Here is a 27,825-nt window from a genome sequence, read left to right on the forward strand (position 1 = left end):
TCTTAGGAATCAGAAAGAGAAACCTTTTATGCATTACTAACCAAATAAAAATAATATATAAATGGTCCTGAGGCACTTTCTTTGGGGTCTGCCCCATTGATAATATGAAACAAGAAGTGTGAAAAAACATCTTTGGCTTGTCTATTAATGTCAGTCTCTCTCTTTTTTTTTTTTTTTTAACTAATCCAACAAACTCTGCTTTAATTTATGGTTAGAATGAATGTAATAGTAAAATGTAATCAGGAAGAGTTTTATTTAGAGCTGCTGTCACAGATAATGGATAAGAAAAACTGCTTTTGCAACCTTCAGGTTGCATCTTCTAAAATAAACCCTTCATCCTGAATGCCCAGCACTCCATTTACCACTCCTTACTCTGGCTAAACTTTGACAGAAGTAACAAGTTTTATCTTTAAGTGCAGGATTTAGGACCCTAAATGTAAATATTTGACACAATCAAAAGATTTACTTTTAAAAGTGGTTAATTTCTGAAGTATCAAGGGATTCCTTCCACTTTTTTTATTTTAATAAGGACACTTTATTTACATTCTTCCATGGTAGCTTACATTTTACTGCACAACACTGCAAGTGTTACTACAGAATATGCTACAAGCCCCTTAACTATTGCTGCAATCCATGGCCTGATTAAAATGCCAAGTGATAGTTAATATAGTGTTTGCCATCCTCATGGTCTGGACTTTTTACAAAAAGGATTCCAACCAACCAACCAACAATAAAGACAAATGGCCAGTCCTGCTCTCCTTCCTGGCAACAGAAGTTCCACTGAAATCAGTGGGACATTGTTGTTATCCCTGTAAGCAGGGCAAGTGGGATTTGGCCCAAGTGCAGAAGGAAAGGATCCAGGGGTTCTGTTGACATAATAAACCACTAGAGAGCACACTCAAATGTATTTATACCCTTTTCATAAGTGCTAGTTCATAAAACACATGGTTGCCAGGGCCTGGTTTACAGCATGTCTCTTTAAAAAGAAAACAGCTCCAAAAACATTCCAGGTTTTCTGAGGCCACCACAAAGGCCACTTAGTCTCCCTTATGCCATGTTACTTTCCCACCCACTAGGGGCCCTGATGGACGATACTGCACCATAATGTAAAAACCAAGGATAAAAAGAGAGGGCTTTTGCCCTCTACTCTTCTTGGAGGGAGGAATTTCGTTTTCTCGACTATTCGTTCTGCCCTGTCCATGTTTCAGCTCTCTTGTCCCTACTTTTTACTGCCCTATATGCGACTAAGGACAAAAAGCCATATTTTTAAAAAATCCTGTTGATTTTGCCACTACATCATTGCACTTCAGTGCCTGTAGCCTTTCGTTTTATTTACATTTTTTTAATAAAAAAAAAAAAACCACTCACAGGAAGTGCATAAAGCTCCTAATATTTTATTTAATGCCAAAGATAAAAAATAGGTAAAAATAGTAATGTGTTAGTTTAGCAATTATAAACAACCAAAGCATAGTGCAGGTGATATTCCAGTAAAAAGTAAAACCTTTAAAAAGAGTAATTAAAGTGAGATTTGAGAATCACACATTCTTCATTAAAACACTTTACTTTATTACTACACAAACTATCACCTTTTAAAAAGTTTTAAAATATTAACAGAAGCACTGTTGCAGCTAAAGCACTTTAAAAAAAAAAAACTTTGTAGCCAAGGAAACAGTAAATTGGTTTAGTGAATAAAGTGATCGTGATGTCATAACTCACCAAGCAACAAAATAAGACACACTTAGTTCAACTGAAATTTGAGAAATGCCAAAAAAAAAAAAAAAAAAAAAAAAAAAGCACATACTGGTTTCAAGCACTTTTGTAATAATGAAATGTCATTATGTATATTAGAATCAATTGAGATATCGGGACTAGAAGTCAGAGCAGGTATAGTAACTTTTTGACATTTCTTTTCTACCTGTGTTGTCTATGTACCATCACCTAGTACAACAACAAGGCCTGAGAATTCCCACCCTTTGAACTACTTTAAAGAACAGGTCCAAAGATACTGATGGGCTGCAACATATTGGCACACTTCCTCCAGATAAAAGGTTAAGTGAAAGGCCTCCTTGGAGAGCAACACAAATGCCAGTCAGACCAGGAAGCAGGATATGTTTGAGTAGCGGGAAAAGTTACCTTCCCACCTCACCTCAAGGTGCTCAAAGCTGAACAGTTGGCCAACACAGCAGAGCAATCCTTTCATGCAGTTTTTAGTAGGGATATCACTTTATCAAAAACATATACACTTCCATACTATGCGTTATTATGCCAAACAACTCTGAAGAACTTGTTACCATCTATCAGCTTGAAATCCATTTTTTAATAAAGTGCTAAATACACATTTACAGAGACCATAGTGTTCCAAAGTATCCTTTACAGTTGTATATATGTGCGTTTTTTCCAACTTGTCTGCATGTTTACATAAGACACCAATCTGAACTATAGGTATAATTTTAAAGCGTAATATTGACTCAATGAATTGGTTTACCATGCAAGTCTGTATTTAATATTACATTGACCTGTAATAAGGAACATAATGTTAGTTGTGTGCTCATTGAAACACTTAATAAAAAATGACTGTGCATGTGCAGTTCTGAACTTTAAATATGAATAATGATCATTTAAAAAAAATCTTCCAAAAAAGTTCTACTCTGCATTAAATAGCAGCCTGAATATTATCATAACACTTGATTAAAAAGCATCCCAAACTGTTAAAGTTAGTTGAACAGATTTTTTTCCCCCTAAAAAAATTGAAAAATGTATACTATTTGCCCCAAGGATGAGAACTTGTAGTCATGTTTCTGCTCAGAACAATTGTTTATGACCAAGTTAAACACACCTAAACATCAGGGGTTTTGCAGTGTTGCTAATGAACTAAACAGCACAAAAACCATCACTATAAGACTTAGCCATTTCTAATAATGATTTATTTTAAAAAGTCTGCTTGCTGATTGATGCAGAGGCTGGATCAAAAGAAGTGACTTTACAAAGAGTACTCCAAAGTAGTTAAAAAGACGGGGCATGCCCCTTTTGTGAAACCCTAATTGCTTTCATTCCACCAGTTTATTTTTTCATTTTCAAAAAAGTAGTATTAGGTTTGTTTTAAAAAAAAAAACAAAAAAAAAAAACCCCACATAATAGAGATTACAAGTTTCTTCCACCCACATTTGGGTTGTCACTGATATGCCCAAAGGCAATCCTGGCAGCATCTCAGTTGCTTCTGTCATTGTACCATCTTGTACCTGCCACTACCTGGAAATATGATGTAAGAGATAGTTAATAATACCAACAGTACTATAAGTAACTGATAAGCAAACTCAAAGTTCACCTGCACTATGTGCAAATTAAAAAAAAAAAAAAAAAAACTTTAGTTTTCCCCAAGCATAAATATTATGTGAGTGGCACTAAAAGAGCTATGGATCTTTAAAGATGGCAGTGCTATACTGGTGTATACACCAATATAGTAATTAAGTTTATTACCAAAATTCTGCATTAACATTATGTAATCAATGAATAAATGCAGTTCTGTAATCTTACAACCAATCACTTGAACTGTGGTCAACTTTTCCTTTTAGAAAAAAAAAAAGCAAACAACCCAGAAATCCCTAACTCAGCAGCGCCTCTCAGACATCTCTCAACATCCTACTATGAAGGCAACTTCCTTCTAGAAACAGTGGAATTGGACTCAGTCTAAAAAATTTGCCATTGCAACAAGAGAACAATGTTTCAGAAAGAAACCACTTGTGCTTTCTAATATTCACCTGCCTTTCGGCTGTAATGGTGACATCCCATTTCACCCTATCAATCTCTTTTCCCCCACTACCATTTCATATCAAATCTGCACGCATCCAGCTTGACTCTGAGCAAGGCCCAAGAATAAGGAATCACAGACAGTAAGGCGATCTTTACAATGTCAGAAAATGTATTTGGCATTTTAAAAAGAAACAAGTGCATACAAATACAGCTAGAAGCATTTCTGGTTTGCCAAGTGCTCTCTAAAAAAAGCAGCGCAAGTCACAGCCTACATTGAACAGTAACTGTCACCAAGGAAGCACAACAAATAGTTGCTATAACAAAAAGAGGAAATGCCTTTAAGTACATACCTTTTGTCTTCAAAAAAAATATAGAAACACAATGTATTCAAAAAAATCAAAATTATACAGCCATGTTTTATGAAGTCTACATTTCCCTTGTCTTGGAGATATATATATATATATTTATAGATATATACACAAGTCAAGCAGTTTCAGTTACAGGTGATGTTGGGTTGTGAACTGGAAAAAGTCACGAGTCTCTCTCTTTTTTCACTTTCACATCTCCTGCAAGAATGGTTGCAATCTCCCCCTGCATGAAAGCCCAAGGGACATTGGAGCCCACCAGAGGGCATTTCTCCCCACTGGGACAATACACCTCGCCACTAGCTCCTTGCTGTTTGATGCTTTGTCTGGAGCAAGGGAAGCAGAACTTGTGGGAAGGGACTGAGGGGCACTGAACAAAATGGGTGTCTTCCAGGCGCTCGTGGCACAGGGTGCAGCACAAGGGAACACTGGCTGCTAGAGACGAGTCCGGGAGGCTGGCAGGATGCACTGGCTCCAATCCCCCAGCAGTGTTTGTCCCCTGACTTGGCACCTCCCTGCTTGGACCCAGCCTTCTTTGGTTCATAGAGGACGGAGAGGGCGGGCTGTTGCTATTCCTCCTGGTGGTGGAGTGAACTTGGTTGGCATCTTTGGAGGAGTGGTTGCCCCCTGCATTGTCTGCTACTAAAATGAGCGCAGCCATAGGAGACTGGCCATTCTGGGCTGCTTCAGGCGGTGTGGTCCGGTTGGAATGAGGCGAGGCAGTTGGTGGTGGTGGGGACATGAACGATGTAGCAGTCATGGACATTTTCATCCCCTCTGATGAGGTTGGCAACCAGGGTTGTGACTCTCCATTGATCTTAGGGGGTCCAGCTTCACCTTCTGGTTCTGGGGAAGGCTTCCTCTTCCTCGCTGCCCGAGCCCCTAGAAATACAAAGGAATGGGGAGGAGAAATGCGTAAGGAAAAATAAATAATAATAAGAAAAACCAATCAGATGAATGCAGCTATAAGGGGATTACAGCTACACAAATCAAGCTTGAAAAGGCTTCCATTTTAGATGTATACACAGCCAAGGCGTTGCACACAAATACCAATTATACAGTATGACGTATGCAAATACATACACAACATGGCACACAGCCAAAGTATGTGTGTATATTCTATACAACTTGTGCATGTGCACACTCACCCACCACTTGCAGACATGCAATCTGCAAAAGCACATCTCTAACACGCAGGCAGGCGGGCGGGCTGTGCAGCGCTGCTAGCAGGCTAAAAGGTTACTGGTGCCTACACTGCAGCTCCTATGGCGAGGCCGTCGCAGGGAGGGAAAGCCCTCTCCCTGTCAGCGTCTACCAGCCAGCCCTGACTCATAGCTCTCTGTTGTGCTGCTTCAGCACATGAACACGTTGCCGCCTAAGCAACGGTGCCGCGTTAGGCACCAGGAAGTGGAGTTAGGAGGTCGGGGTTTGTAAGGGGGAGCCGACACCCTCTTTCCCCTCACCTGCTTTGGCCACGGCCCCGTTGCTCTCGTACCCCAGCAGCCTGCTCCCCGCCATGCCGGGCTCCTTCTTGAACTTGCTCTCGAAGGGCACCGCGTGGCCCCCGTGCTGGTGCAGCGCCAGCAGCGTGTCCCGCACCGTCTTGGGCTTGCCCAGCCACTCCTGTTCCGCTCCCCCGCGGCCCTTGCCCTCGACCCCCAGCTCCTCCGCCGAGCCCCGTGGCTGCTTCTCCTTGCTCTCGTGCTCGCCCGCGCCGGCGCTGCTGCTGCTGCTGGAGGACACCGAGCCGGGCCGCTTGTGCCCCAGCTCCCCCGGTGGCGGCGGCTGCTGCTGCTGGGAGACGGAGACCTGCATGGAGGCGGCCGCCCCGGAGATGGCAGCCAGCGAGGCGGCGGCGGCCCGGCTGTTGATGCTGATGGGCGCGGGCAGGGAGGCTCCGTTCATCAGCGGCACCAGGGTGGGCGGCACCGTGTGTGTCCGCCGGGGGTTCGGGCTTTGCCGGTTCAGCTCGGGCGGCTCCTCGGGCTTGGGGAACCCGTTGGGCACCAGGATCCCGTTCACCTGCCGGCTGCCCCCGTACTCGGCTCCCAGGCGGGGCGGCTGCCGCTCGGAGGAAGCGGCGGCCGCCAGCGGGTAGCGCTCCAGGGGCTGCGGCGGGGGCCGTGACACCGCGTCGCCCGCCACGGCCGTGTGGTTCAGCTGCTGCTGTTGCTGCTGCACCAGGATCTCCTTAGCGCTGAGCGGCGGCTGCTTGGCGTGGGGCGGCGGCGGGGCCCGGCCCTCCTGGAAGCTGTGAGCCCGCTTGAGCTGCCGCGCCGTGTCGATGACGAACTCCACCCGGTCGGCCCCCTCGTAGTTGACGCAGCCCCGGCAGACGGGCTCGGTGAAGTCCCAGATCATGGCCCAGGGCATGCGGGGCAGGTCGCACAGGTAGCACGACTGCCTGCGGGAAGCAGCCGCCACCGCCGCGGACGACATGTCCCAGCCCAGGGGCAGCGAGCGCCCCCCGCGCGTCCTCCTCCTCCAGCAACCGGAGACCAAACGGGCAGGCTCCGGCTTTGCAGCTGCCGCAGGATCTTCCGCCGATTGCCCGCCCCCTGCAAACAAGCGGCTCCCGGGCGCGGAAGCCTCCCGGCTGGAGTCACTGGGACGCGGGAAAGCGCATAGCCCGGTTGCTGCACACTGGGCTGCCTACTCCAGTGCGCTGCTCACTCCGCCTGTCCCGCTCGCTCGCTCACTACTGCAGCCCGGGCGCTCGCACTGGGGCGGGGACTCCAGCAGCAGCAGCCGCCGCCTGTGCGCTCTGCTCCAGTGACTCGATTCTTCGACAGTGCCTCGAAGCGCCTGCGCGCTCGGCGCCCTCTCCTCTGGCCGCCTGCTGCTGCTGGTGCTGCTCCTTGAACTTCTGCCAAGAGTCCCAAGACAACAAGAGCTGCAAGAATAGTCAGCTCCCTCCTACTCAGCCGAGGGTGGGGGAGCGGCAAGGGCTTGCACATGTGAATGGGATGCAAATAGGGGTCTGTGGAGTCCTTTTAGCTCCTTTCCCCATCTTCTTTGCAGCCTAGCTAGTGTTAGTGAAGTGCTCTGAGGAGAGAAGGGCTAATTATGTCAGGCAGGACTGAAAAAAAATCTATTCAACAAAAATGTTTTTAAAAACGATGCCATCTTGATTTAAAAAATATATTTTACAGGATGAATTTTGTGACGGTTCATTTTTGGCTGGAATTTAATCTAACCTTTGTTCTAATCCTACCTCTGACGCTGACTCGCTTCGTGGCCTTGAGGAAATCACTCCGGGCCCGATCCCTTTGACTTCACAACTTTCCCAATTCCCCCCCCTCTGTTAAAGGGGTTAACAATACCCAACACCCAGGGGTTTGCGAGGGTTAGTTATAATATGTGTACAGCACCTGGAAGATCGAAAGCGCTAAGTAATGTAATTTCTTTGTACATGTATAAGGATTGTTTTTGCATTGCCTTACGCCAAGGGAAGGGACCATTATAAATACAATTGCTATTTAACTCTTCTGGATTTTTAAATAATTGTTTCATTTGGTTCGGAAATGGGACATTCTGGATTTCCTTGTCATTTGCAGCCATAAACCATCCCTTTTCTAGTGCAGATTAGCAAAGAAACACAATCTCTCTCCTCCCCAACCTGCGGACATTTTTTTTCCTTCTTCCGCACTAAGAATTCCAAACAGCTCGTCTGACAATTGCAGCCGGTCAAAAAGAGAAAGGGATGTTGTTCTGTTCATCTGTCATTTGCACATGAAGTCATCATTCAACCCAGAAGTAGTCCAAATATATAGAGAGAGCTGTGTGTGTGATTGTGCAGAGTAAACAAAGTGGAAGCTGTTCTCTCAAACTCTTGCTTTTGGGTCACCATTCCCACAGTGCCGCTGCTGAGTTATGTAGGTTACAAAGGGAGGGATGGAGGAAGCTGAGCTCTAGCCTCTGACGTCCGCATTTTGTTTCAGGGCTGCAGCTGCGCCCTGTGCGCAGACTCAGTGAGGGACGTGACTCTATGCAATTGGCACTTGAAACCTTATTAAACGAAATGCACATTCCAGGGACAGACTCAGAGAGAGAATCTACAGCCAGCACCGCCGATGCCCCGTCACAGCACTAAGTACCGCCTCCCTTGCTGCTATTTCTGGGTTCTAAAAGCTCCCTCCCACTGCCAGGCTTAACTTTTACTTAACGTAGCAAGAAGAGCAGCATGTACAGTACACAGGAATGGGTGTATGAGCCGCATTCTATACTGTAGTACTCTCTCCCTTTGCATTGACAACCAGCCCAGGCTTTTGTTACTCGGGCTTACTGCTCGCCAGTAATTGAGACAGGCTGGCATGAGGCTGATTTTCCCACTGCCGACTATGTTGCTGTTGGGAGATTTGTTACTGCAGAACCGACTGGCGGAGGGCATGGGGTTGTCTTGTAATTACAGACCCAGCTGGGCTTTTGATGTTTTGTCATTTGCAGCCCGTGTACAAGATACGTAGCATGGACACATGATATTTTTATGGAGCTAATGAGTGCGATGTCATCAAAGCGAACAAGTAAATTGATATAATGTCCTTGCCCTATTTGCTGGCGAATGCTTTCATCCAACTGCAGAGTTAAACTAGGGAAAAGATCTCCCCCCGCCCCCATCCTCAAACTAAGTTTCTTTATCTGTCAACTTTTCGAGCTCCACTCTCCCCCGCCCCCCGGGAATCAAACGCCGTAGGCCGCTGTCTCTCAACACACCCCACCCCCTCTTTGGACTGGAATGAGCTGGCTCTGTTGGACGAGGCGAGTGTAAATTATATGATCTCCCCTACTGGCTTGGCCAGGGGGATGGAATCTTGCTGAGGTTTCTGCCGTGCTGCTGTTCAAAATGCCAGGTGCCTTGAAAGGTTTTTTTAAAAAGCGCGGGGGGATGGGGGTGGGAGAAATAAACCACCCTCGGGGAAACAATTGTGTTGAGCTTATGTCACATGAAAAACCCTATTCTAAAATTACACGGAGGACATTTAATCCCCAAACTGAAGCGTTTTTACATGCAAACGCCGCATGATTCTGCTCTGGGGGATTTCCAGAAACGGTGCCGCTTGCTAATGCGTCTTCTGACAGTGTCATTCCCCCCACCCTGCGCGCGCGCCGTGCAACCGGGTGTTGATGCAAAACACGCTTCCCCCCACCCACATCAGTGCAAGTGCAACGAGGATTTTGATACAACGCCGCCCATCCCCGTACACACCGTGGAACTAGGGGTAATACACTCTCCCCCCCCCCCTTCCCGAACCAGTTGCAACCGGTGATAGCGCAATTCCCCACACACGCCACTTGGCCCCCGGGTAATGCAATCTGTCCCTTCAAGGGTTAAGCAGTTCCCCGCCCGTAGATCCTTCCCGAGTGAAGCAAGAGTAATGTAAACACCCCTTGCACATTCACTCAAACCAAACCTTGCCCTTTTGGGGCTGCCCCATCAGCTATAAACGAAATGCAAAAACATGGTCTAGTTGTAGGATCTCTCACTCCCTCTCTCTGGAGAGAGTTCCTTTTATTTTCCCATTAATCGTCCGTTAATATTTGCAACTTCATTGGTATAGTAGCCCTGGTGACTTTCCTGAGGTTAGCTTGTCAATGAAATGGCTATTTTTTGGACTACACTCCCGTCCTGATTTTTTTCCGGCACTAAAAGGGTTAACACGTCTTGTTTTCTGCTTCACAACAGCTCCCCGTTCATACTGTGTCAAATTCTTTTAAAGCTACTTTTTTTTTCTTCTAAAGAAGCTTTATCAATGTATACTAAGTAAACAGATCTTTGTTTTTGCCTTCCACCCACTGCCCTTTCTCTCCAGACTGAAATTGGATTCCTTCCAACCCGGCTGCAGAAATTGCTGCCTACACATTCACAGAGGAGCGCAGGGTTTCTAGGGTGAGGCAATGCGTCTGCGATTCGCAGAGACAAGGCAGGAATTGTAAGTGTACTTCATCATGTGATGACTTATGAAAGAGGAAGTTAGGATGTTTTAGTCACGTACTCCTTTGCCCTCTTGCTTAGCCTCTAGGTTCTTTGAAGGAAAAATTGCATGTATTTATATATGTTGGGTGGGAGCCAAGAACGAGTGTTTGTGCATTTAGGATCATGAGCAGTTTGCAGTGTTAGTTAGTAAACCTTTCAGCTGTGGCAGGCTTTAAACTGGAGGGCAAAATTGTGATTACTTTTCCCCCATAAGAAGCAGAACTTGATGGAAAAATCAAGATGAGCCATTTTAAGTTTTTAACTATCATTTTATTGCTTCCAGTTAACTCTGGAAAAACGGAAGGGAAACATTACAGCACTCATTGTGAAAAGCTGAACATGATTTTCCTCAAACAGTGGCTGGGTGAAATAGAAAATGTTGGTTTTATACCACAGCCTATAAGCTCCCCAAACCTGATGATTTCATGGCCTTGCCAGTATGGAAGTCAAACAGAGGATATGTTCAGTTGTTCTTTTTCTTCCTTTCTTTCCTACAGAATCTAGCCCATAGGGCTTACTCTATCTAAAATACCCATTGCTATATTATTGTAATACTATATAGAAGAATAGAGTTACTGCTAGAGGACACCTATTGGTGGTTTGTAGTAATGCCGTGTTGCCTGCAGAGAACTATTGAAGGCTTGCTTTACTCACAGTTTAATTGATTTCAATAGGACTGCCTGTGGGTGTATGATGAGCAGGATATGGCCCATTATAAAGAACAATTTACCCTCAATTGTGCATAGTGAGACTGTTATTTCATCAGTGGTTTCTGCTGATGTAATTGAATTATTTGTTTGCACCACTAGGGGGTGCAAACTTCATAACTGTAGGCCAAGCACCATCCTCCCTCCTTTCCCCCACTTCCTCCTTTGTCCCCCATGCCAGGCGCTGTGTGTGCCCCCCATTCCCTACATGTTCCAAACTTTCCCCCACCATTATTATTTCTTTTCTATTTGTCTGGGAGATATGTCATGCAGAGTGCCAACATGTTCAGTAGTATTGGGAGGATGGGCAGAGCTGTGATGGGGAGGGTAATAGTTATGCTGGAAGGTGTTAATGGGTGCCATCAATTGTTGATCTATAGAGAATTAAAAAATCCATAGGGTTCTCGCCATTGAGAACTAAAATATTCCCTGAAATTTTGTAATTGATCCGATGCTGTGTTCAAAAGTTTTCGTGTTCTATCCATAAACAGAGAAATGCCATCCAGTTGAGTGTAGAGCCTCCCAAGTTGGGACAACTAAAACCTGACATTAAATTACAGCCTTAATTTAGGCACATTTTTGGGTATGCAGTTATTTTGCATTTGTGAGAACTAAATTCTGTAGAGGTTCTGCACTGAAGGTACTTCAGGTTAATACTTAAGGCCCATTCCCAAGGGTTGCCAGGTGTCTGATTTTCAACCTGAACACCCAGTCGGAGATGGACTGCGTGGGGCGGAGCTTCGGAGAAGGGGCGGGGCAAAGGCGTTCAGTTTTGTTCTGTTAGAAAGTTGGCAACCTTTGCAGCCAGAACTCCCATTGACCTACTGACATTTCTACCTTGTTATTGCTATTGAAGGTGGCAGGTTGCTTGAAAGGATTTACAAAAAGGCAAATGTAAGCTGACTTTAACAGGTGATTTGCTTATTGAAGGACTGCAAGATATGTGCCAAATGGTTCAGAAGCTAAAGCAACCACACAGACTTGCCTGTAAAAGGCCACTCACTCTGCTTAGGAGAGAGGCTGTGATGGCCATTTTAGAAACCTTAGAAGTTTTGTTTTTAATTTAAAATACCATGTTCTTCTGTAAATAAAAAAAAAATTCTATTTACAAATTTTGAAATATACAATTCACGCTGCAGCACTAGTGAGGCAGCAAATGTTACATGCCGTTCATTCAATTGAAACTAATCCCTAAGGAAACATTACAGCAAACTTTTCCAGTGAAAAAGAAACATCCACTGGCGAGACAAATGCCAAACAGTCCTGAAAGGGCCTCATTGTGAGGGAAGTTGAATTTGATAAAATAACAGCACAGCCAAGGTTAAAATGAAAAGTACTACATTCAAAGATGCAGCTTAAAATAGACACACTGGATTTGCTGCTGTGTGTCACAAAATGCCTGTGAGATTTTTAAAATAAATTTTTAGAAAGTAAAATCTAGGTCACATCCTGCCAGCTTTATTCACTGACTTCAGTGGAAATACTGACAAGAGTAAGTCTTATCTTATTGTGTCCTTTTCTAATAGCATAGCAAGGACATAGGGCCTGATTCAAAGCGCACTTTAGTCCGTGGAATTGTGCCATTTACTTCAATGGGCTCTAGAATAGCCCATAGTAAGACCTTCATCCTGCAAACATTTATGTACACTTGTAACTTTATGCATGTGAGTAGTCCCCGTGAATATAAAGCCATATGTGATCTTAACTATTTGTAGGATCAAGGCCTAAACACACGTGCTAATCTTCAAACACGAGTACTCCCATTGATTCCCATGGAACTACTTGTGCCTAAAATTAAGCACGTGTGTGTGTTTACAGGATCAGGCTTATGTTTTTAAAAGCTGTTAATAATCACTATGTTGCATGTTTCTATGTATTGCACAGCTATTGTTCACAATGGAAGCTAACTGATGGTAGCAGAAGTTAAGGGAAACAGTGGATAAAAAATAAAATGCCAAAAGGCAAGATGAAGGTCATCACACTAGCTCAGTTTGGAAGAAAATGTGTCAGAGAATCAGAAAAAATCCAAACAGAAGTTTGATGTCAGCTTTTTACTTTATATGGAACCCTGTTATTGACTCTTTGAAGCCTGCTATGAGGGACTCTTTTGGAATAAGAGTCAGTGGATCTGGGATACCATGTTTGCAAGACGCTTGTGAAAAGGAAACATCAGGAAGGCCCTGATATGCCACTTGTCCACAGATAAGGCCTGAAATATGGAGATGCTAAGTTTTGTCTTATTTTGTTATGATTTTATTATGATTTTTCCTATTAAAAAGTATTCATGCATATATATGAGTATGCTAATTTTCAGAAAGATACACTGTAAAAAACTAAATGCCCAATCCTGCAATGTATAGCAGACTACTCTGCTCCTGCTGAGGTAGTCTACAGCAAAATTTGTAAGAACAAAATGAGTTTGTTGGAGAGAATGGAAAATGTTAAACCTTTTAATTAATTTTGTTTTTAATCCAGCAGCTGACTTTTTTCATTTTCAGGTAGCACAGTTGAAAAATCTAGCAAAATGACCTTATTCCTCTGTGTTAGAGAGTCAGATGCAACAGATATTTACAATGTGTCTTGCCAGGAAGGGAGAGGATTATGAAAATATTTGAGAAGTTCAGAGGTTACTACAATCCAATTAAAAATAGAGACTTGTGAGCAATGTTTCCAGGTGCCAGAAGTGAGGACAGTTTAGGTCACGCTTCTAATAGTTTTCCTCAGATTGATAAATAGGGAACGTCACATTTTCTATCCCTACTTCGCGTTGCTCCTTTGCATCCAAAAATGCAATCAACAACTGGATTTGTTGAGATCTGAAAGCGGATGGAGTGCACCCTGGCTTTGGATTTCCTGATGTGAGGGGTGGAGGGATGATGGTGACCCCAGTGACCCCTTTTAAAAATAAACAGGAAGTCATGGAATCTGTGACCCCTCTGTGACATAGCTGTAGCTGCGTTCATTGCTTTATACACATTAGTTCAATAGGCTACTAAATGCCCCACAGAAAATGGGAAAAGGATAAGTATTTAACAGGAAGCCTGTTACAAACTGAGACTAAAACACAGAACTAAGATTATCATTTGGCAGGCACGATTTTTTGTTGTTGTTAAGAACGCCTAGTTTGGACTGCATACAACTAACAAATAATTAATCTTTGTCCCAAGCCTACACCCTCCTTTGTCAAAATACTATGTAAGACATGAAATTATTAAAAGGAAAAGACAGAATCCATTTAATTGCAGTCATGGACAAATATAAAAGCTGATTATGCTCAACCAACACACATACAGTATCCAGGAGCAGTTTGTGTCAATATATTCCTAAAGTGTTGTGAAGATTTCAAGCTCTGCAACGCTTTGTCCATATGGGTCCTTTATGAACAAAGATCCTCACATATAATAAAAGTCTAAAATCTCTGAGCCAAGGCCAAAACCGTCTCAAGGCTTGTGCCAGAACCATTAAAGCTGTTTGCAGTGTGCAGGTTCCAGTATTGCCAAAATGTCCCCCCGAAGCAGTGAAGTTGAGCTGGTTGTCAGTTCCATACCAGATCAGCTAGAATTAACATGTTCCCCATCGGCCTCTGTATATAGGCAGACTCAAACGCTGCATACAGTACAGCAGTTTAAAGCTATAAAGGGATCACCATCAGCTTGAAATCTAGTCCAATTAAAGAAAAGCTAAGCATAGTTTCAGGTACTACCCTTGGCCTTGTTTCTCCCTGCCAATTTTTTTGTGGTTTTACAATCACATTTTTCTATTTGTTTAAATGTTAGTCTCTCTCTGCCTATTGAAATCAGTGGGAATTAGGCACTTATATACAGTGCTTAAGTTGTGCCAGGCCTTGCCAGGCTGAGCCACGGCACATCTAGGCTTGGTAGTTCATAGCCCTGGCACTCTGGGCTTGCTGCATCAATTATGAATGTAAAAAAAAATTGCTTGAGCCCCAGTACCTCTTTCATTACACATGAAGCACTGCTTACATACTTAGAGGATTTGGGCCTAAGTGCCTAACTCACTTCTTAAAGTGAGGCTTAGACTTCTAAATTAATTAGGTGCTTTTGAAAATTTTACTTGAAGTGCTGTCAAATAGACAAAGACAAATTTAAAAGATAGAATTGTTATCCCTCTTCTCTTTCAGTAATATTACATAATGTGTGCAACAATGATAGGTAAAAACATTCAGCTGTGAAGGCATTTAATGATATATTTCTAACCTCTGAAAACAGCTACTACTTCATTGTTTCCATCATGCTTTTTCCAGTTTAAAAAAACCCACCACAGTAAGCACTCTTGTTCACTTTGACCACAGGAAGGAGGCCGCTGGTAGGAATTATAATTAATACATGCAAAATTAATAATGATAACTAATGATAGTCTGCACTTCAATCTATGTACATTACCAATATATCATCATCATAATAATGATAATGCAATTAACTTAGCTGCATAATACCCTGTCAGGTAGGTAGGTGTTAGTCTCATTTTACAGATGAGGAAATGAAAGCACAGGCAAATTAAGTGACTTACTCAAGGTCACATAAAGAATCTGTGGCAGAACTGGTTAAAAAACAACAACCCTCAGATCTCCCAGTTCTGGGCTTTAGCTATAAGATTATGTCACCAAGGATGGACTCTCCATATCACTTGTTTCCCCTATATTGGGTTTGCCTGGGGGTCTGTGGGCAGATTGTCCTTGCATTAGTGCCTGTGCAGCCTCAGTACTTGTATGTCAAAAGGGTCTTCATATTTACTGTATGGAGGATTGCATTAGGGTGTGCAGGGTAGGCTCCAGGATTCACTTTTATTCAGTGGCCTTAACGTGCCATTCGACTGGTGCAGAAAGAAGTGCTGGTGAAAAGTGTTAGGCTGACAGCCCTAGGACTGACCTCTTCGATCAGTAACACAACTACACGGTGGACACATATTTCCACAGTGACTTACCAAGATCAATCAGGGTGAGAGACTAGTGCAGTGCCTATGCCTTTTCATTCCTTAGCCTTTCCTCAGAGACTGCTATCAAGAGAAGCAAATGGGAGTGGAGGCCAGAGTAGAGGAGTTTTTTTATGATGGGGATATTTGTACACTAGGAAGTGGATTAATGCCACCAAACTCATTCCACATAGGGCATCAAACAACTTTAGAAGGCAATAACATTTCAACATTAATGACCTGAGCTGGATTTGAATTGCTGACCCAGAGGTGAAAGGCTCTGTATCTCATTACCAATCCCCTGAATCATCTACTTCCCCTCCGCCAGTTACTAGTATTGCTAAATGTAACATCGCACACATTATAATTAAGAAAAAAAATTCAGACCAAATAAAAAAATGGTTGCAGCTTCTCAGAAACATCTCTGTGATAGTTGCTGCCTGACTCAGCCTTCAGTTAAAATTTGTGTGTGTAATACAACTTCTGTTGTATCTTACGTAATATTGGTATCCCGAGGACCCATCTCTGGAAGGGGACACACCCAAAGAGAAGGATTCAGCCAATTCCATGGTAGCACATCCTCCCTTTCTTGATCCAGGGATCAGCATGGCAAGAGGGATTTTGAAATGAGCTGGCTATGAGAAGAGTGGGAGTGATACACATCGACCAACACTAGTCCTGTGGCCTCCAGCTGGATTACTTTTCAAACAAACTCTCCCAATGAAGTGCACACCACAGCACAGGGCCCCAACTGGCCAAGAAGAAACCTCCCCTGACTCCAGGATTCCGGGTGAGAGCAAAGAGTGTGTGCATCTCTGCTCCCACCTGCACTAGCTAGAGAAGGATTTAGCCCATATTATCCATATTATATATTATATTAGTAGTTAGGGCAGGATTTAGCCACACATACCCCTGTTAAAGGAACCTTATTAAGGCTGCAAAGTCAAGCATTAAGACGACAGGAAATGCCAGAATTCAACTTGCCTGTGCAACCTTAATTTGGCTCCTTGTGTGTATGCATTAGGATACAGTCTTTAATTATATGATCACATATATGTTCATGGGACCCCTGCTTTATTCAGTGCACAGAATGGAGGGCATTCCCTTAATGAGCAGCTATTCAATATTTGTTTTCTCCAAATTGTTCAATATGTGGCCCCAGGATTTATTTACAGCAGACTATTCAAATCCTGCTCTGAACACAGAATTATTAATTTTGTCATGGGCTTTTGTATGGTGCTCATCACTATAGTATCTCACTACCTCACAAACATTACACCCCCGTGAAGTGGGGAGGGGGCGTCAGGAGCGGCAAAAGATCCCTAAAGGTGAGAGGGCCATAGGTGCCCAAACCGTGGCCCCATCCTCCCTGAGCCACCTCTTTCCCCGAGCCCCTGCCCTCACACCGCTCCTTCCCTCAAGGCCCCGCCCTCGCACCGCCCCCTCCCCCAAGGCCCTGCCCTCACATTGCCCCTTCCCCCGAGGCCCTACCCTCACACTGTCTCTTGCCCCAAGGCCCTGCTCCAAAGCCACCTCTTCCTCCCAAGACTCTGCCCCCCGCTCACTCCTCTCCGCCCCCTCCACCCAGTTGCTTGTCCTTATGGCCGGTAAAAAGTGGGTGGGCCATGGTCCACTGGGCCCCCTCTATTCCAGCACCCCTGGGTGCTGGTGTCCCCATTTTACAGATCAGGTACTGATGCACAGAGAAATTAAATTTGGGTGCCCAATTTGAGATAATTAGTACTTGATTTTTCTGAGTACTTAACATCATATACATTTAATATGTTCAAAAGACAACTCCCATTCACTCAGCTGCAGCTGTGAGTGCTCAGCACTTCTGCAAAGCAGACCTCTGGGTCCCAAGTTGGACACCCGGAAAATGGGGAACACACAATTAGTGATTACCTGTGAAAAGCTTTTTTTAAGTAGCTTGCCCAGCATCACAGAGTAACTGTGGCAGGAGCAGTAATAGAATCCAGTTCTCCTGGGCAGCATCTTCACCATTGTTGTCTTCACCATGAGACTCTTTTCTCTTCCTGGAATCCCCTACCTCATATTCGTGATACACCCTGGCCCGGATCCACAAAGGAACTTACGTGTTGCAACGCTCAACGTTTATCCAAAGTGGAACAGGTTCAACAGGAGAGACAGAGAGACCCACATCAGAATATCCCAGTGGCGAGGGTCCTCACCATTTTAGTGTGCTGGCATAGACACTGACTTTCTAATGTGCCGGGGGATGCTCCCTCCCAGCTCTGCCCCCACTTCACCCCTTCCCCCAAGACCCCACCCCACCTCTTCCCGCCCCACCCCACCCTGCCCCACCTCTTCCCGCCCAGTTCCGCCCCCTCCCCCAAGTGCACCCCACCCTTATTCCTCCCCTTCCCCCCCCAGCGCCTCCTGCATGCCACAGAACAGCTGATCCGCGGTGGACGGGAGGCACTGGGGGGGGGAGGGGGAGGCATTGATGGGGGGCTGCCGGTGGGTGCTCAATACTCACCTTTTTTTTGACGTGGGTGCTCCCCTATGGCTGGGGGGCTAGGGAAGATGGAACAGTGCACTCAACCTACTATTGTTTGGTATGTATGACCTAGTGAAATTGCTGAAACACATTGGTCAACATTCCTCCATAGCGTAACTCCACTGAAAGCTATTGGACTTACACCAGGGGTGAATTTGGCCCAGTGCGATCAGAAACAATGCCATTCAACACAAGGTCAAAAGGTTAAGTAGCTAACAGATCACCACAGCATTTGAGAACATCATGCCTGTTTGGCTAGAGCTGGAATCCCAGGCCAGCACGTCTAAACGGCTGTCTGTAGTGCGTGTACACGCTTAAGGAGAACTACGTCACCCAGAGTCCAACCTTTTGTTAAGTAACTTTAAAAAATATATCATATACATTATAGTGAATCACAGAATGTGCTCAAGCCCTTCTTCCTTTGGAACAGACCAAACTGGAAAGGCCAACACAAGCTGTTGAGAAGCATGTTGATGAGAGAGCTTGCTTACAAGAACAAAAAGAGTTCCACATGCATTAGCAGACTTTTTGCTGAATAGGTCAGCAGGGCGTATAAACTTGTTCCAAGACTTTTTGTATCTTTGCACAAGTTCCTAGTTGCTCAGAGATAGTGTAATACTTCCCATGAACAGGTTTAAAAGAACATGTTCAAGAGGTAAATTGTATGCAGGGTTCACAAAGTATCAGATATTTTTAGAAATAAATTCTAACTAGATTTTATATATTGCTTGTAATTTATACAAATTTTATTTTACAACAGTCATGGAAATTATAGCTACTGTTTATAAATACCAAAGCCATCATAACATGCTCCACTAGTGTATTTGAAGTGAGGCTAGATAACATACATAAATATACTTACAAATTTCTATGATTCAGAATTTGATGCAGAGTAAATATGTAAAGAATCTGCTTGGGGCTTTTTCAACTCTTCTTCCAAAACTAGCAACTACAGGGAAAAATAGACATACATACATAATTTCAAATATTTATAAAATAAGTCAGGGTGTCTGTACATTAGGGCTTCAGAATCAGACTTCTAGATGCCTTCCTCGTGAATATAGTGGGAGGAAAAGGTAAGAAACCCTTTTCCCATGTAACCAGATACCTCATTTGACAGATTGTAATGCTTAAAATCCTTTCTAACAGAAAACATGTTAAGACATGCCTCTTTCAAATGCTGTCAAATAGCTCAGCCCCCATATTTTACATGCCCTCCTGATTACATTCATATGTTTGGTTTTAAAAGTTAACCTCTCCATTTCAGTAGTAAAAAAGCCAAGCACTCTTGGTAGGTCTCATGCACAAATAAAGCTGGAGAGATGCATGATTCATTATTCAGAGTAACAGCCGTGTTAGTCTGTATCCGCAAAAAGAAGAACAGGAGTACTTGTGGCACCTTAGAGACTAACAAATTTATTAGAGCATAAGCTTTCGTGGACTACAGCCCACTTCTTCGGATTCATTATTATAATGCATACACACTGAGATACTACAGTTATGTGCACCAATAGCAATATTGCCAATGACAAAACATTCAGGTTCCCTAAACATCATGAGATTGGCTTTAAAAAATAAATCACCTTGGGATTTTTTTTTATTTGCCTTCTGTTTTTTAAGCCTTTAAGGTTTTCAAGCTTTTCTCCACAACTATAAGGGATAGACACTTTCAGCTTTTATTAAAGTAAAACAAAAAAGGACTCTCACAAAAATCACCCAATCCTGGGGTGAAAGTCTGACCCATTGAAGTCAAGGGAAGTTTTGCTATTGACTTCAGTAGGGTCGATGTTTCACTCAAGGAGCTGGGTTTTAAGGAAAATCCCAAATATTGTGACGCAATAAAATTGAGAGTTGGCAACGCTACATATAAGACCCTGATGCAATAGATAAATGCACAGTTCTTTTTGCACCTGATCCTGCCCCCCACTAGAAGCAATGACAAAAGTCCCATCAGTTTCAATGGGAGCTGGACTGGGGCCTTTGCATATGTGGGCTATTATAAATTTGGTCATTCAGAGCTAAATACATGTATTTTTTAAAACCAAATACCATTATAGATATAATTAGGAGGAATATTTGAATTTCAAGTGATTAATTATTTGTGGCCTAAAATACTGAACAGTGTCTCTTTAAAATATTATTTCCTGTTTTGTTTTGTTTTGTTTGTTTTTTGAGTTGGGGGTATGCAAATAAAGAACTCATCCTCCAGGGTGAACTTCATCTCTGTCCAAAGGGCCAGCCTATTTTGAGGGCTCAAGTAATGCAGGGCTTGTGCGGGCACCCTGCACAGGGGTAAATTTCACCCTCAGTCCTCTCTCAGGCAAAACAATAGGACTTTCCCCAAGTAAGGACAGCAAGACTTGATCTACAGTTTATCAACCTTCTAGCACGTTAGGAGTTTTAGATTTAAGCCAGTAAAATAAGTTTGACATATTTTTGGTGTTCTGTTCTCCCTTCATGTTTTATTTGGATGGTGTAATTTAAATCTCATTTGGTTCTGCTACCATTTAGCACTGTTATTACAGCCTTGTTTATGAAGAAAGAAGAGTAATCGTATGTAAAAATAATAGTACTGCAGACGTAGACAGCAGATGGTGTTATTAAATACCTGGTCAAAGTCTAAGGTCAGAACACACTAACAATTAACAGGACATACTATTTGTTATTTAATGGGTAACCTAAGAGATGGAAGGTATTTGTAATGCTGTGTAGGGTGGCCAATAGTATGTTGTCAGATCTCCATTCGAGCCCTCCGTTGTATAGATATTTTGTAATGCACTTGTCTAAACTTCACTGACACGAATAATCATATCCAGCTTTGCCTCCTGTAAATTTTTCCTTCTTTGGCAACTAATTCCTCATTTTAAAATTGGCTATGACAATTAAAGCACTTAAAATGATCAAACTATTGTTGCCCCCTTTTCAACCTACTTGGCTAGTCAAAGTTTCAGGTCCTGTGGGTGTCCAGCTGGGAGAAGTTGGTGATAGTCAGATATTTCTTTGATTAAATTTTGTTTATTTATGAAGAATATGCAAAGTCCTGTATCTCTGAACACAGAAGGAATCAAGTAGCAGGAAACAGTTTCTTTTGCTCAGAGCACCAAGAGTGCTCTTTTCAGCATGCACTCTGATCCCAAAAATCTCTCTCTAGTTTTCTTCCAAACCACCATTTCAGTTTTCTGTGTGTTCCTCTCCACCCGAACATTTCCCCCAGTTTGTCACAAGACCCAGACAAACCCCCCACACACCTGGTGCTAGTTTCTGGGCAGATTCCATTAGGTTTTGTTTTAGATGTGGCCCTTAACTATCTCTTACAACTGTCTTAAATGGGGGACTCAGTCACACAATTTGGAGTTGGTTTAAACTCAATCCATAACAACGTTTCACCCAGCTCATAAGAGTGTGCTTTCCCCTTTGGGCCAGTCCCATTTAGGAGGGTGGCGTATAACTCCTATGTTCAGGTCCCTCTTGATGAGGAAGACTCTCCCTTCTTGGTAGAGCCTGTTGTTGCTCAAAAGCAGTGACTCCCATACAAAATCCCTCCCCCAACCCTTCAAAAAGTCTTGTCTCCCACCCCCTCTTGAGGCCTATGAGCCTGGGCCAGATCACATAATCTTCATCCACCAAACAGAACCACTTTATTAAAAAATTCACAGCTGTCCCTAGTAGTGTAGTCAAGGGTAAAGTGAGCTTACTCACTTCTCATTTGGGTAACATGGAGTTTAGTTTAGGTTAGTTTACGGCTTTTTTTAACCACTATACCACAGCTATGTTTTCATCCAATTGTGTGAACCCAGGGAGCCCGATACAGGAGACATAACTCTTTCCAGTTTGTGTGCTCTGTGGTTATGAAAGATGGATGCCCTTAGGTGCTCCTTGCCTTCTTTTAGCGCTATGATGCCTATTTTAGAGGCATACAGAAAGCCAGCTGCATTACTTTTAGAGATATCAGCCTGTAAACAAGCCCACTCATTCGTTCTGGGGTCTTCAGGGAAGGTGAAGAGGCTTAAAAGTAAGCTGTGAACTGCTCATCAGGATAGGACCTATCTTTGTTTTGATTATTGTACAGTGCCAAGCAATTATCAGTGCAAATAGAGTAATATACAGATAATGACCCTGAGACTTTATATATTAGTCTCCTACAAGGTAGACAATGGGAAGGAAGCAATCCTTTCAGTGGACAGAGACCAAAATTTTGCTGCCAGTAATACCTTCAATACTGTACTTTTAATCCATGATAACTTCTCTCTTGCTTGGAACTATGAACTTGTGAGCAAAGTACATTTTATTATTTACAAGGTTCAGATCTCAAATATAAACAGATGGTGCCAAGATGACTCCTACTGCATAGTGATCAAGGTATTTTCATATTCATGGGCAAAGCATGAATGATTAAGTAAGCAGAACCAAAATCTGTGAGGAAAAGTATCTTATAACAATGCATACATTCACTGGGATATTTTGTGTCTAGTTATTATTCCGGTCAGAATAATTTAGTATAAAGAGAGATCCTGACCGGACTCTTCTGCCTTTTGGATAAGATCAAATTAGGTAATATCTGGTGGACAAACACTAGAAAATCGGGAGGCCCTCTTGGATTTTTAGTAAGTTTGAGAATAGTTCCATTCTTCTAATTCTCGGTTGTATTTTTTCCTAGTCAGGATTTGTGGGCTGCAAGGCGTGGAATATCCTCAGCTTCTAATGGATTATGGAAATTGAGCACCTTAGGGTCTGATCCTGCTGCTCTTATCGAAGTGGTCTTACTCACCCAAGCAGTCCCATTGATTTCAATGGGACTGCTTGGATGAGTCAGAACTACTCACACAAACAAGGGTTGTAGGACTGGATCCTTATTATGCAAGACATATTTCTTTACTGGTAATGATGCTTCTCAAGGCAAAGACCTGATTTCACTGTTGCTGCTTTCACATGTGGTCATCTTGGAGTGAGGATTTCAACACTGAAGAATATTTCTGGGCAGACCCTCAGCATCATTCAGACTTGGCTTAGATAGACTTTTTCTTACTACTAGTTACATCAGCTGTATTGAATTGTGACACTTTCTTGTGTAAGTGAATACTAGAAAACATTATGTAAGTGATTTCCAGACCATTGGGCCTGTCCTTCAGTGCTAATTTTTCTTATTGTTTTCATCTTGGTCAGCTGTTCCCCACATTTGATCACAGGTATATTTGATGGGATACTTCTGAGAGATTATCAGATAGGCATTTAACTAAAAGTGTTGGGAGAAAAATCAGGAAAGGAAGAGTTTACTGACATTGTTGCCAGGCAGTTCCACAATATTGACATCTTTGCCCAAATCAGAGGTAGGCCCTTGAGTAAATAGATCACTTGGGGCCTGATCATTTTCTCCACTCATGCTATCATAGGGACCTCACAGTATGTTCAAATGGAATCAAAGGCAGAGCTTTGTGGTATGCCCCACTCTCTTTTTCCTTGAGTTTATGGAAGCCCCTTGGGGATACAACACAAGGTAGGAATTCCATGGATTAGAAGTCAGTAGGTTTGTGACAAACTTGGAGCATGGCTTAGTTCTGCTGTACTCACCCTCTCAAAGCTCTGGAGAATTTGCAAGCAAGGATGGAGAGCTTCCAGATGGCAATGGTCACATGCTTCTCCACATTGAATGGAACTCTCATGTTGGTGTTCTACAGCTGCAGTCCGGAGTGAGCTTTGCAAAGATCTCCAGGAATACTTCTGCTTCCTGAAGTTCTGCTTCCACAGGTGGTCATCACAGTCCTAGCCCACCTGTCATGCTGGTGGACTGAGCCCAGAAGTGGCACTCTACCAAATAAATCCACTCCATGAAAATATCATGCAGAAGTAACTGCTCAATTTTATTGTTCTCCTCCTCCTCTAGCAGTATCTGCATGGCATCTTGGTGGCTGCATTCCAACTCATCCAAAGCCATCCAGCTCTGTGACTGCTAATACATCTGGAGCACTCTGTTCCTACTAATGACGGCCAAGATCTTAAGGCTCAACAGTGTTTCCTCCATGCTGCCTGACAGCAGTTTGAAAATGGTTTTGGATCACTAAAAACAGAAGAATTATGGGATACGAGGAAAGCAATCATGGGAGTTGGTTAATTTGACCCCAAGTTCCAGAATTGCAGCAGGCTCTGGTAGGTATCCCACAATGCTCTGCAAGAAAAATCTCAGAATGCATAGAGTCTAGCAGCAATACATTGCACCATGGGATATCTGCGCAAAATGCTGTGCAGTTATTTAGGAAAAAAACAACCAACCAACCCCCCATAGAACTGTGTTGGGCTCAATGATTCACATAGGAATAGCTTAAGCCGACAAACAAAGCAGTGTGGACACATCATTTTGGTATAGGTATAGCAGAAAAACATACTGAAATTTTCCCCCAAGAATTGTAGAATCACAGAAATGTAGGGTTGGAAAAGACCTCAAGCGGCATCTAATCCAGCCCCCTGTGCTGAGGCAGGATCAAGTATACCTAGACCAGGGGTTCCCAAACTTGGTTCGCAGCTTGTTCAGGATAAGCCCCTGGTGGGCTGTGAGACACTTTGTTTACCTGAGTGTCCGCAGGTATGGCCACTTGCAACTTCCCGGCCAATAGGAGCTGTGGGAAGTGGCGCGGGTCAGGACACCGCTTCCTGCAGCTCCCATCATCTGGGAACGACAAACCACAGCCGCTGGGAGCTGCGAGCGGCCGTACTGGCAGACGCTCAGGTAAACAAAGCGTCGCGTGGCCTCCCAGGGGCTTACCCTGAACTAGCCACGAACAAGTTTGGGAACCCCTGACCTAGACCATCCCTGACAGGTGTTTGTCTAATCAGTTCTTACAAACCTCCAGTGATGGGGTTTCTACAACCTCCCATGGATTCCTATTCCAGAACTTAATTATCCTTATTGTTAGAAAGCTTTTCCTAATATTCAACCTAAATCTCCCTTGCTGCAGACATGCCTGCCATGTAGACAAGGCCTAAATTAATGTTAACCCCATCTGCATAAAGAATCCCATCTTCTCTTTAGAGCCATGAAATTTACTCGTGACTTTCAGGGCATCCATAGATTGAAATGGCCAAGGCCCTGCTGCTGAGAAGAAAAAAACTCATGGCTCTTAGGCCTGGTCTACACTGGGGGGGGGGGAGGAGGGGGAGATCGATCTAAGATACGCAACTTCAGCTACAAGAATAGCATAGCTGAAGTCGACGTATCTTAGATCGACTTAGAATTACTTACTTCGCATCCTCGCGGCACCAGATCGACGGCTGCGGCTCCCCCGTCGACTTTGCTTCTGCCTCTCGCCGAGCTGGAGTTCAGCAATCGGCGGGAGAGTGATCGGGGATCGATTTATCGCGTCTACACTATACGTGATAAATCGATCCTCGATAGATCGATTGCTACCCGCCGATCCGGCGGGCAGAGGCAGCTCCAGGCACCAGCGCAGCAAACGCATGCCTGGGGCGGCAAGCTATGGGGGGTGGCAAGGCATGGGGGGGAGGCGTGCCGGTCCCCGTAAGGGCAGCAGTCAGGCAGCCTTTGGCGGCATGCCTGCGGGAGGTCCGCCGGTCCTGCGGGTTTGGCGGCAATTCAGCGGCAGGTATGCTGAAGGTGTGGGACCGGCAGATCGCCCGCAGAAACGCCGCCGAATCCATGTGACCAGCGGACCTCCCGCAGGCATGCTGCCGAAGGCAACCTGACTGCTGTGCTTGGGGCGACAAAAAACATAGAGCTGCCCCTGCCAGCGGGTAGTGTAGACGTACCCTTACAGATGTTTTTCCCATGTAGAGAATGCTATTGTTCTTGTTTAAACAGCGGAAAGCTATGCTGAAATTCTTATAATTTATGCAAAGTGTCATTTTGTGGCTTCTCCCCCACCCCCTCCTTCAGACCAAATGGTGTGTTATAATGGCATTATAACAATAATAGATTGTATTGCATCATTTTGTTTGTGTAATTTGCAGCAATTGGCAGGACACTCAGACCCTGTGTACAGGCACTTTTATGTTTTCTAAACTGAAAGAAACCCAAATGAAATAGCAACAGAGGGTCCTGTGGCACCTTTAAGACTAACAGAGGTATTGGGAGCATAAGCTTTCGTGGGTAAGAACCTCACTTCTTCTTGTGTCTGAAGAAGTGAGGTTCTTACCCACGAAAGCTTATGCTCCCTATACTTCTGTTAGTCTTAAAGGTGCCACAGGACCCTCTTTTGCTTTTTACAGATTCAGACTAACACGGCTACCCCTCTGATACTTGACAAATGAAATAATATGTGAAAGCTCTGATAACGTTTGAAAATTACCCATATTTTTGTCATGTGCGTGTTCCATGTGAACGTGAAAGCCCTATGCAGCAGAGTCACTGCTCCTAATTGTATGTTAGGAGGCATGCTGTAGAAATATTTATCTGAATAGAAAATGAAATTTGCAGGTAATTGCAATCTCCAGGTAACCTATCTGTAAAAATAATGTGTATATGGGAGCATCCATAGCACAAAAATGGACACAACGTTTGTGCAATGCCTTTTCTTCCTTAAATCCCGGAGAAACTCGAAAGAACCTAATAAAATTCAAGACAGCTAAAGAGCAATCCACAGTGCTGAAACACTTCTTCACTCCAAACCATCTCAATGCCAGCTGTTTAATTTACTGTTTTGTTCGGTTTTGGCAAAACAGTGTTAGCATTTTTGGCGGGCCTACAAAACAGCTTTTCACTGCCTTCACCCAAACACGACCCAGTCCTGTCTTTCATGATCACACCGCTGTACAAGACCAACCTGACAGTTCTGGTGAGGATTAATCCAATGATTCTTTGGGATAAATCCCAAATGTAACTGATTAGTTTTCTATAGAAGTGTTCATGTTAGGCGGAACCATAGAATGATGACCTCTCCAGCAACAGGTGCTGCCTCAGTTTCCCCGCTTCTTTGTCCCTCAGTTTCCCAATTTGTCAGTAGACTCCCTCTTGTTTGTTAGGTAGCCGAATCTAGAGAAGAGAATGATTAAGAACATATTAGATTACAAGCAACAGGACATGGATACCAATGTGAATTAAACCCAGGATCCAGAATAAGCTGGTTTGCGTCAGAACAGTGTACCAAAACCTCTTTCATGCTGCCTTATTCTCCTGAATCCATGCCCTTTTTTAAAGCAAGTTTCTAGCTATTATGCTTGAGGAGACAGCCTCAAGAAAGGTGAACCAAGTGTAACAGATGCCTGCATTTGCTGAACCTGAAACAATAGCTTTGAGAGGTGTGACTTGTCCCATTCATCTCCCGGGATGCCAAGTCAGATAACAAGGCTGACATTTAAACTATTAACTATTTCACTGCTCAAAGCACTTACCGCAGGATTACACTATGAAGGTCTGCATAATCTACAGGGAGTCAGGGAAAAGGAGAGGGCAAACCCAAGAAGCTTACGAGCCCAATGGGGCATTTGAGGTTCCTTGAGGGATGGCCAAGAAGCTCAGTGGGAGCCCATGAGCCTCAATGAGGGGGAAAAAAGCACAAGAAGGAGTGTATTTGGACTCCACTGAGTGGGGCACAAGCCCAAGGAGAACAAAGAGCACATAAGAATGAA

At 43.8% G+C, this 27,825-nt stretch overlaps 2 protein-coding genes and 1 long non-coding RNA gene across 18 annotated transcripts in view; 1 reads left to right on the forward strand and 2 right to left on the reverse strand.

The window, feature by feature from the left end:
- Window positions 1-1,374: 1,374 nt before the first annotated feature.
- On the reverse strand, window positions 1,375-6,554 carry IRF2BP2 (interferon regulatory factor 2 binding protein 2). 2 transcript variants are annotated; one of them, XR_006174014.2, is made up of 3 exons: window positions 5,579-6,554; window positions 4,101-4,997; window positions 1,375-3,249 (listed from the first exon to the last, which is right to left on the reverse strand). XR_006174014.2 is itself a non-coding variant. In XM_005291201.5 (2 exons), exons 1-2 carry the CDS (start codon window positions 6,552-6,554, stop codon window positions 4,282-4,284), a joined length of 1,692 nt encoding a protein of 563 aa, XP_005291258.2. In that variant the 3' UTR covers window positions 1,375-4,281. The 2 variants fall into 2 exon arrangements, 1 of the variants encoding a protein (XP_005291258.2); XM_005291201.5 differs by having other exon boundaries at window positions 1,375-4,997.
- A 1,167-nt stretch (window positions 6,555-7,721) lies between these two features.
- The window catches only part of LOC112059768 (myb/SANT-like DNA-binding domain-containing protein 1), a 68,547-nt gene continuing 48,443 nt past the window's right edge, over window positions 7,722-27,825 (forward strand). For 7 of the 13 annotated variants that reach the window (XR_010599772.1, XR_010599773.1, XM_065589047.1 and 4 more), the window contains exons 1-2: window positions 7,722-8,965; window positions 9,926-10,045. Coding sequence is in view for 3 of the 13 variants with exons in the window: in XM_065589051.1 (XP_065445123.1) it covers window positions 10,011-10,045 (35 nt within the window). In the remaining 10 variants the exon portion in view is untranslated. The other 6 variants (XM_065589048.1, XM_065589052.1, XM_065589050.1 and 3 more) reach the window with 4 other exon arrangements.
- LOC122173517 (uncharacterized) overlaps window positions 19,648-27,825 on the reverse strand; it is a 223,762-nt gene continuing 215,584 nt past the window's right edge. For all 3 annotated transcript variants that reach the window (XR_010599775.1, XR_010599774.1, XR_010599776.1), the window contains one exon: window positions 19,648-27,229. This is a non-coding gene — a long non-coding RNA (uncharacterized LOC122173517). The remainder of the gene's footprint in view (window positions 27,230-27,825) is intronic.

The sequence above is a fragment of the Chrysemys picta genome, chromosome 3 (assembly GCF_011386835.1).
Source record: "Chrysemys picta bellii isolate R12L10 chromosome 3, ASM1138683v2, whole genome shotgun sequence".
NCBI classification, from domain to species: domain Eukaryota; kingdom Metazoa; phylum Chordata; order Testudines; family Emydidae; genus Chrysemys; species Chrysemys picta.